General features: G+C 36.4%; 1 protein-coding gene across 1 annotated transcript; it reads right to left on the reverse strand.

Annotated features, from left to right (window-relative positions):
- Positions 1–5,568: 5,568 nt before the first annotated feature.
- Positions 5,569–9,204, reverse strand: LOC107768617 (uncharacterized). Its single transcript, XM_016587739.2, has 2 exons — positions 8,973–9,204; positions 5,569–6,372 (listed from the first exon to the last, which is right to left on the reverse strand). Exons 1-2 carry the CDS (start codon positions 9,113–9,115, stop codon positions 5,754–5,756), a joined length of 762 nt encoding a protein of 253 aa, XP_016443225.1. The 5' UTR covers positions 9,116–9,204; the 3' UTR covers positions 5,569–5,753.
- Between the last annotated feature and the right edge of the window lie 2,273 nt (positions 9,205–11,477).

Below are 11,477 nucleotides of genomic sequence, written 5' to 3' on the forward strand. Positions count from 1 at the left end.
GCACGTCCGTCTCATGCATGCCACCTGCCATATCAGCAGCAACATCATCAGCATGAGCCTCAACGCCCCCTTGCTGGGGACCACCTCCTTTCCGCCCACGACCATGTCGTCCGGCACCACCAGCTCGTCGGCCACCACCAGCTCGTGGGATACCACGACCCCGATGGTACTGCACTGGGTCCATATAATCAGCCTCGTGTGCCAAACGCTGATCCGATCGGGCTCGCTGCAGTGTCTGGGCAGCCACATCTATGAATCGACGACTATACTCCTGCATGGCCACATGATCGTGGACATAACTCTACATCTGCTGCCCCATATGATAGACGGTATGCAATCCAATCGCCTACACAAAGTAAAAAATATAAACTATATATTTAGCACTAAATTATAGCTATATAACTAATAATAACAGAAAACATACCAGGGCCTCGTGTCTCCCAGCGTATGGGATGTACCGACCGTGTGCCTGATGAACTGGGTTCCCGATAAAAAGTCTGGAAACAGTGCGGTACCATGCCATATAACGTGGAATAGGAAAGTGTTGCGGAGGTGGGGTCAAGTCCCCTCGCCTGTCCCAGGTACCCAACTGCTCGTTAAGCCATGCCATAAATGTGTCGTCCGCCCTGGACCGATCATCCCTCTCATAATGTAAAGCATGCCATGCAGGCGGAGTCGGTATAGGTTGCGGCAGGCCAAATTGACAAAATACCCGCTCGGAGGCATGGTGCTCGACAATATCGAGGCATATGAGAGGGACAAAAGCCCTCTAAATATGTCGGCCGAATGTGTAATACGCTGGCAGGGTACCTATCACCTCATCGATGTACGGCGTCCAAATGTACTATCAAATAAGAACACAAACCGTTAGTATTCACAACACTAAGTTAATCTATAACAAGTAAGTTTAGTTAGATATTCACTTGTGCGTCTTCCAGCAGATCCAACACATCCCTGCAGAGGGGGAGATTATGATGGGCATCATACTCTCGTACAAGAGTACGACACATAACCCACCTACAGGCTAGAGGGAGTTGCGGAATTTCTACATTAGCCGGTAGCTGTGGTAGAGGTGGCTGAAACTGCAGAAATCGCTCCCAGACCCAAACCTAACATACAAAGTTGACGTAAAGTATAAGATTAACTATAACTAGGTAGAATTGTAACTAATGGACATATTATTTGAATATGTTGTCACCTGTAGAAGCGGCAGAAAGCCACCAATGTCTCTCTATGTGCCGATGCAAGCCCGGCACATCTGCCTGTACAGATATGAGATGACAGCACCATCCTAGCTGTACAAAGATGTATCCTCAAACCGGGCAATATGATGCAGAAAACGGAGGCTCACTAGGTTCCCCGAAGTGTTCGGAAACAAGACCCCCCCAAATAGAAGGAGCAACAGCAGCCTCGTATATCGCTGTACATCCACCTCCGCTGACTCATCAGTGATAGTATGGTGGATCTGCACCAGGTGGTCTCTAATGGGGACCAACTGTATACGACTGGACCCAGACGCTACCGCCTCGTCCTCCGGCATGAAACCCGTGAGCATGTGCAGCATATCCAATATGCCTGGCGCTAATAATATCTCATGGTCGCAGGCAGTAAAACTGGAAAGCCATCAGCGGACAGGCCATATAAAATCTCAGCGTCCTGGAGTGTGATGGTAGCCTCGCCGATGGGCAAATGGAAAGTGTGCGTCTCCGGTCGCCACCGCTCAATCAAGGCCGTGATCAAAGCATAGTCGAGCTGTATCCGGCCAATCCTATATAATTTCATCTCCTCCAGGTAATGGACCACGCGGGGATGTAGAACGCGGGGAGGACTCAAAAACTCCCACAATAGATCCACTCTCCTAGCCCGGAAAGTCTGCGTAAGCAACTGTCCGTCCCATATATACTCGGATCTATGCTGGGGCTGTAGGGCTAATAGATCCAACGTCCGGGGGCCGGGATGTATAGTCGCGTCCATGTCGTCAACTGTAAATTCATATTTTTTAATAACTTAATTGTACAACTTAATTGTACAAATTATATATATTTATGGGTTCAGGGCTCGATATTTTGAGGACCAGTGATACTAAACTATCATTAATAATTATGTGTTTTTATTATAATTTAAATTCATATTTTTAATAACTTAATTGTACAAATTATATATATATATATATATATATATATATATATATATATATATATATATATATATATATATATATATATATATGGATTTTTGATATAATTATTAACTTAATTGTACAAAGTTTGCATTTTCAACAACCAGTATAAGTTACTTAAACAAAAGAAATTCTAAGCTAAAATACTACACATTACTACGCTACAAGGCTCTAAATTTTACTACGCTATAAGGGTCTACGTTTTACTACGCTAAAAAGGTCTGGATTTTACTACGCTAAAAAATAATCTAAACTAACCATAAACAACAAATAAATTTAATTGCAAATAAAATACGAAACGGCATGAAAACACATATATATAAATCAGGATATTAACAGACAAATTTATTACTAATTTATATTTTTTTAGAAAACACTAATATTAAATCCGGATAAATTTAACATGCTAGTTTCGAAAAAAAACACAAACTGAAATAGAACACATACAAATCAAATAATATACATTATTATAAATGTTTCAACTTAAAATAAATCGAAATACCTCGATTTAGAATTTTGGCAAAGCAAAAAGATTGAAATTTTGACTCCGGAATTGTGAATCAACAATAACACGAAGCTCTACTCGAATGTGGGATCCTTTATCTTCGAGTTTTATGTGTCGGGGGGACCCAAATTTTTATTTTTTTTTAAAAAAATGGCAAAATCGGGGTATTTGGTGGGGGACCAAGAAAGATGGGGGTTTAAAAATGGAGGATGAATCGAGATGGAAGACGGAGGGGTATAAAATATCTATGTATAGCGCGACTATACCTGGCGCTATACATTAATGATGTATGTATATCGCCAGGTATTGTGGCGCTATACCTGGACATGTCAGCTTTTACAGTATAGCGCCACAATACCTGGCGCTATACTTTAACGGTGTTGTTACTGTTAGTATATAACGCCAGGTATTATGGCGCTATATATAAAAAAAAAGTCATTTTTATCACCTATTTGTGTAATTTGAGTCCAAAAGAATCACATTTTGATTCTGGATTCATCAAAAAGTTTATAGAACCATTTATAAGAAAGAGATCAATGACCAGATTCTTCAAACTTTGCCCACATCATCCTTCACATCATCCTAATTGATTTTTGGACCCACTTTAAGGTCAAACGGCTATTAAATGTACTCTTTCCTTTTACACAAAATTTGTGTGTTGTACAATTGTACTTCTTTACTTAAGTCTTTGAAGGTATCTTAATTTTTTAATTTTTTTTAAATAAGCTAATAACTTTATAGGTAAAAGTGGCCCCCCCTAAAGTTAGGGCCTAAAGCTTAGGCTTTATTTGCTTTATCCAAAAATCGCCCCTGGATGGACCGATAAGGGTGGATCAAGCAACACTAATAGGCTTTAAGTTGGTAAACTTTTGAAGAAAGAGTGTACATGTCACCTTAAACAAATTCACATCATAATGGGAGACGAAGGTCAAGAGTTTTACAAGGCACAACGCAAGTTTATGTGGTACGTGCATCTTTGGACTCGATGATGTTGTAGCCCAAGGGGCAAATCCGAGAGGCTTGTTTAGCGAAAATGGTCAATACGTGTCATGGACTTGGGACGTAACACCACATGTCTTCACATACATTATTATGGTCCGGCTCACTGTCACCCTTTACAAAATGTGTGATTTTATTGAACTTCTCAAACAACGCCTATATTGGTAAATGCATTCGGTTTCACCTATACGGTAGATTGCTTTTCTTTCATCAATTCTTAGTAGGTAGCGAGATTCAAATTGCAAATAAAACTTGTAAGGCATAATGTGAATTATCCTATTAGTTGTGAAAACTTGTCCTATTAGTTGGAACAAGTTTTCATTTTTGGTCATTGTGATGTGGTTAGCAATTCTTGATTTGTAACAATGTGAGAAATGAACAACGTGATTTTATATTATGCATTTGCTTAAGTTTGATATTAATGTTTGACATCGTGAGTTGAGGAATTGAGGTTCTAGTCTCTACTAGAAGACTAAATTACATGGTATGTCCTCTAATTAAGAAGTTGAGCTAAAGTTGCCCTATATCCATTTTCCAAGATTTTGCAAGTGCTATCCTTAAGGTTTGGGGATAAGTGCAGATATAACCAATTTTGGAGCCACCACTGAAGTCATACCTGCACTAAAACCTTTTTGCTAATTTATCCACTTCGGAATACACTTCAGACATATGAGATTGAAGTTTGACAAACTTCGGACATTCTTTTGCCTGAAGTGTGACCTTGTCAAGGTTAAACTTAGATATTTTTGTGTGAATTGTGGCTTGGCTTGCCAATACTAACTTCAGACATTTTGACTGAAATTGTGACCTTGACCAGGCCTAACTTCATACATTATAGTCTGAAGTCTATGCTCATATAGCTGAAATTAAGCCATTTGACGCACTAATACGAAAATTAATTGTATTTGGATGTACCTTAATTACTGGAAGCAACACATGATAATTGCTTGACCCATAATCTCAATTCCTTTTTTCACCTCTAAATCTCCTACTACATACTGATCTGTAACCCTCCAATGAGAGTTGGATACATTGGTTAACCTTTCAACAAACTCAAGTCAAAGATGCCTATGTAAAGCTTTTCAACAACTGTTTATTTTTATGGCAATAGTTCAGGCACTAAGTTCAGCCACATTTTTGCTTGAACTTCAGTCATATAAGTCTGAAGTTCAGGTAACAAATTTTTACCCCAAAACAGTAATTTATTCTTCGGGTTGACGAATAGATTCAACATTCAAATCTAAGCTCTACTTTAAAACATAAGTTCTAAATATCATAAAGAACAAACCTCAATCATCACTTTTCAGAAAAAAATAAAACAACAATAAATCAAACAAACCCATTTTGCAACAACACTAATGGTAATTTGCCAATGTTTTCAAGCTTTTCCAACAACACTACTTGATTTATACTCACTTTTCATATTCCAAATTCAAGAGTCACTTCTTCAAAGCATCATAGTTCAATTGCTATAAATTTAAAAAAAACTATTTTACAGCAACTAAGAAAAAGAAGAACCTGAAGAAGAAGAAGAAGAAAAAGAAAAGGCAGAGAAGAAGCATTTGTCTGAAGTAACCTACATATGTGTACCAATTAAACTTTTTGAAAAAACGTGGGTACATGTTAAATGGGGGTAACCAAATAGGGAGTCACGTGAAATTTTTACTAAGGCTTGTAAACTTCAGCCTCTTCTCCAATACTTATGCAACATTAGTACCTTTGTGGTACGAATGAGGAGGTAGATGCTATAGAAAATTACTGCAAGTACACAGGCTATTAGGAATGAAACTACTAGAGTCGCCTGCTGTTCACACTTGAGCAAAGACGACTCATCTAAAGTTCACACTTGAGCAAAGACAACTGACTTTGAAGCAAATCACGATGATAAAGCCGGGAAAGTTCAGTTCACTAACTCAAGTTAGGCGATAGTATAATGTTCTGCGTCTTTTAAAGGAAAAGAGTACATAATTATATAAGATGCTCTTAGTAAACTACTCTACTAGTAGAATAGCTAGTTTACATGTCAGTAACACTTGTAGCTAGAGAAGGTTATTCTTCCATTCAGGGTGCTCAAAGATTTTCTTCATCTTCCTGGTTGTCATCTGAGGCTAGAAGATGATTTAAAGAGACTTTGGCCTTCTTCGTTTCTTTTGATTTCTCGTTGGTTTCATGTTCGTCACCCTTTCTCTTGAGGGATTCATCTTTCTCAGCCTCTATTTCTCCTTCCTCAGTTGCAACACTTTTGCCATCAGAGCTCTCTATCTTCTCCTGCGAGGATGACTTTGACTCGGATTCAGCCTTGTTTTCTTCACCATTTCCAGCTTCTTTGGACGGTGCAGTTACAGGTTGCCGTAAAATGGAGGAGACTTCTTCATTGCTTGCAAGGTCAATAGGGGTTTTCCCTGCCTTGTTTTTGGTATTAACATTTGCGCCTTTCTTCAGCAAATACTTGACGAGTTCCAGGTGAGATCCTTGGGCAGCATAATGCAGGGGAGTCATACCCTTGCGATTGCATGATTTGATGGACACTCCAGAACTAACCAGAAGCCTAACAACCTCCAAATGACCCTTTTGAGCAGCAAAGTGAATCGCACCCATGTCATCCATAGCAGCAGCACCCACGTCAGCTTTGTTCTTGCAGAGATAATCCACTATCTGGGCATGCCCGGACCATGCTGCTAGATGGAGCCTGAAGTCCATTTCAAAAATGCATTAGCAAGGAAAAAAGATATTAGAAGTTACTGGATCAAAGTGACTTCACTCGCTTGAGAGTGGAAAACCCGGAAAAGGAAATTAAAGAAACTGAAAAGTGAAACACAAAAGGGGCTCCCTTCATATCAATTTGAGAATTTGTTTATTGATGTAGTAGTCGAATGAAATATCTAGAAAAAGGGAAATGACAAATGAGATAATCCACAAAAGTCTGGTAATGCAAGTGTTGATTACTGTGGTGAGAACAAAATCAGATACAGCAGGGACTACAGGAGATAAAGCAATCTTATAAAACAACAAAATGCATTCATCCTTTCTTCTCATGTACAGACAAATGAATTTACACAACCTATTCAAGATACTATTCAATTTTCACTTCCATTTATTCTAATGATAATGCTAGTATCCAAGCAAACTTGTACACACTTTGACTGTTCCATTGAATACCTACATCCTCGTACTAGTACATGTACTATTCAGGTTTCACTAACGAGTCATTCTATTTGACCTTCCAATGTATATATATATTTTTTCCTTCCCTTAAGTTTCAATTCTTCATTACTTATGCAGAGGGAGACAATCAGCTCATAGCCAGCAACAAGAAATACTAGAAATTATCTATGATGCATATTCATGGTGACTCAAAGGTGGATCTTTTTGACATGACAGCATATTAATTTTTTTTTTTGATGACCGAGAAATCCGTCTAGGGCCGATCCTTTGGATCAATCGCAGCCTTCGAAACTCGGTGGATAATATCCACCGGGCCCGCCCCTCTACCCTTCTCCACTTAAATACCAGGCTTTGCTTTGCATGGTGTGGGGGCTTGAACCTGTGACGTAAGATACAAATCCACCACCCTTTGCCACTTGAGCTAGAACCTGTGACATGACAGCATATTAATGTGGAGACAGAATGTAACGTTAGCCACACAATATATTTAGAACATTGGTTTACATGTAAGAGATAAACCCGAGTATTAAACAAGTGTTAAGATACATCGCTTAACACTCAAAACATATGTCAAGGTTTAGGGTTTAGGTAATGAAAGCAGCAGAAATGAAGATATGGAGACCAAACCTTAGAAATTATTTACTGGAACTGGCATTCCAATAGGTTATGAAAGCAGCACTTCGACAGGTGCAATGCCCTTGAAATTAATTCTTACAGCTAAGCATGGTAGAAGAGAAGAAAATGTGTTGATATATGAGCAGAAACTGTGAAAGCTTCGCTTAAGAGACCCCCCCCCCCCCCCCAATTGTTGGAAAGTTTGTTTGTAAAATGGCATATACTGTGAACTAAAAGTCTAAAACTAACAATTTAGTGTTTTAGAATGGATACTTGGATGAAACATCAGTTATGGTAAAAAGGGATGTGAATCATCTCTAATACCGGCTAGAAGTTTTAACTAGACTTTAAAACGATCTGCAGATATCTGTGAATCTTCTGAGACTTGAATATATACGTTCCGAATAACATTCACCCTCCCGCTTAGACAAAACTGTGTCAATGATGTAGCAAAACTAAAACCAAAACGGAAGTCCTTTAACACAAATTAAGCAATATGACCAAAAGGAAACAGAGTATACAGTGGGTATATAGAATCATAAAAGCCTCAAAAAGTAAAATACAACAACTACGTCCCAATCCCAAGCAAGTTGGAGTCGGCTATATGAATCCTCACTGACCATGTCGCTCTATTTAAGCTCATCTCAGGAAAAAGCCTCAAAAGAAATATTGTAGCATTTTAGTATCACTTGCGGAACTGGTGGATTTACATCCTTCTTAGTTGAAAATACGAGATTTAGTTAACTCACAAACGGTTAACCAGGCAAGCAAATATTCCCATCATATATCGAAATTTAGCTAATAATTCACTAGTGGTGAATTTATGTAATTTTTCTCTTCATTTATCACCTCAGTTACCCAAAGGCACCTTACACTTAGATTTAATTTTCAACTATATATAGTTCCATAAGCGAAAGATGTGCTGCTGGCCTGCTGCCACAAAGCAACATTTGCCATTTAGCTCCAAGGTTTAACTTTTTATTTATTTATGGAGGAGCATGTAAACTACGGGTTCAACCGACGCCAGCATTTTTCACACAAAGTATAGATATAAATGTGAAAATCACTAACGTTTCAGAAAATATTACCTTTTGAACCCATAAATTCAAATGTGTAACCGGTTCAATGGTAAAAAACCTAATAGTGAAGTTCTAGGAATACCCACTATCAAAAATCTTCGACATCATATACAACAACAAACCTAGTGAATTCTCACAAGTGGGTCCGGGAGGGTAGAATATACACTGGGAAGGCAGAGAGCCCGTTTCCAATAGATCGAAGAATCTTCGACATCATATATTCAATAAATTATTTCTGAACCCTACAATTAAAATCTCACATGTTGCAGTAACAAATTACACCCTTTAGTAAATTCCCACCTTCAACTATCAATTTTAACAAAACCCCATTTGGTTTAAGACTAATTTTAGCTAAACAAAGGCATGTAAATAGTAAAATTAATTGATAGTAAAGTTTAAAGTTGAAGAAGTAAATGAAAATAAAACATACGGGGTGCGAGAATGTTTATCTCTGGAGTTGACGGCTAAAGGATTGGTACTGCATAGTGTTTGAACAGCGGTTAGGTCCCCAGATCGAGCCGCCGCATGTAATTCCTCGTCTCGGTCAGTTGATTGTTTCTTTGGATTCCCCATTTTCTTCTTCTTCTGAATTTTAAGAATGTTTGAATTTGGGAATTGAAGGTGAAATTTGTTTCTTTTTACCTGTGCTTGGTCCGAGGTTTAATATTGTGGAGTAAAGCACAATTAAAGAAAGGCAAAATACCTTAAGACCGCTCCAAAATTTGGCTCAGATTATTAATATCATCCCCGAACTATGTCCAGTCTTAATTACCTCCTCAACTTGGCCTTTTGAGGGTCATTAACCTAGATGCTAATGTGGCAAAAAGCATGGGTACACTCACCTGTCACGTGAATTTTTCTGTCTATGTGATACTTTTTGAAAAAAGAAAATATTTTTTTACCTTTTTAAGAATATTACTTTTTAAGATAATTTTTTTGGAATAAAATTTATAATAAAACTTGGATATAACTATATTATTTAGGCTAAATATTTTTATTTGGCCAAAAATAATAAAGTTTTAGTTAATCTTTTTTTAAATTTGACCTGAAAATAAAGATTTATACAATTGAAATAAATAGTCAAAACATCTAAAAGGTTATAAAAAATACATAGTTGAAATAAATAGTCATTGCATCAAAAGAAGAAATAAAAAGAGCGTATAATTGCACTTGTAATTTCTTGCAATTGTACACTCTTTTTATTTCTTCTTTTGATGCAATGACTATTTATTTCAACTGCGTATTTTTACTTTTTTAGGTAAAATCTGTAAAAAATAAAATAAAATTAGAGTACCGTAATTTAGAGCTATATAAAAAATTATAGCCAAATAATTAATTTCAAACTATGTATTTTTTATAACTTTTTAGATGCCTTTATTTTATAAATCTTTATTTTCAGGTCAAATTCAAAAAAGGATTAACCAAAACTTTATTATTTTTGGCCAAATAAAAATATTTAGCCTAAGTAATGCAGTTTTATCCAAGTTTTATTATAAATAATATTCGAAAAAAATTATCTAAAAAGTAATATTCTTAAAAAAGTAAAAAAAATAGTTTATTTTTCAAAAAATGTCACATAGACAGAAAAATCCATGTGGCAGGTGAGTGCACCCACACTTTTTGCCACATCAATATCTAGGGGGTAATGACTCTCAAAAGGCCAAGTTAAGAGGGGTAATTAAGATCGGGCATAGTTCGGGAAGGATACTAATAATCTGAGCCAAGTTTAGGGGTGGTTTAATGTATTTTGCCTTAAAGAAAGTAAGTTGACCAATTATTTGGATAGCTCTTACACACTGTATTGTATCCTATTGTTACTTTAAATATAATTTTTATTTTAATTATTATTTAAATTTTATTATATCGTATCGTTAAATATAGCGTTAGTAACAACGAAAAAGACCATTTTATGAAACGACCGATTTGGTGTGGTCGCGTCATTTCTTTATTTTTTTCTATCATCTTATCCTTTTTATTATTAAATAATCCTATTTTATCATTTATATAATAAATAATTCTACCTTTTTATATAATAATATTACCTCGTACCTTACTTTTTCTTTATAATATTACAAGTTTATTCTTCATATTATTGGTGCATGACATCATGAAACGACGATAAATAATACAATACAATCTATCCAAATATCATATACATCAAAATGATACAGTACAATACAATACAATACTATATGATATATTATGAAACGATACATAGCAACCATCCAAACAAGTAGGCAGAGCTAATTATACTTTTGAAAATGCTTTGCGTATTTTTTTTTCTTCTAACTCTTTTTTGTGTGATATAATGAGTTGTAAATTAGGTGTTGAAGAGAAATATTTATGAATAAATCTTGTAAAATGATGGAAAAATATATATTATGAAATGTTAGATATGTATTTGTGAATTTTTCAAAGTATAACTTTGTATTAAAAATAATTGCATTGAGACAATTCCCTTAATAATATAGACATATGTGATTCACGTTCCGAAACAACAACAACAACAACAACAACAACAACAATAACAACAACAAAAATCCAGTAAAATCCTATTACTGGGGTCTGGGGAGGATAGTGTGTACGCAGACCTTACCCCTACCCCAAAGGAGTAGAGAGGTTGTTTCCGAAAGACCCTCGGCTCAAGAAAACAAAAAGACAAAAAGGAGACAATATTAGTATCAACAAAAAAATCATATGAAAAACAGGAACAACATGAAATTCAGAAGAAAGACGCAAAGCAAAAGCGATAGCTAGTAAATAGTTCCTACGCTGAAAAGTGAAATAGTAAGACACAACATTGCCACTAACTATCTTAGACAAAAACCCTACCAGACTGGCCTCGCAATGCTACAAAGTAAGGAAAGACTCAAACTACCTCCTAACCTACAACCCTAATACTCGACCTCCACATTTCCCTATCTAGTGTCATGTC

The sequence above is a fragment of the Nicotiana tabacum genome, chromosome 5 (assembly GCF_000715075.1).
Source record: "Nicotiana tabacum cultivar K326 chromosome 5, ASM71507v2, whole genome shotgun sequence".
Classification (NCBI taxonomy): domain Eukaryota; kingdom Viridiplantae; phylum Streptophyta; class Magnoliopsida; order Solanales; family Solanaceae; genus Nicotiana; species Nicotiana tabacum.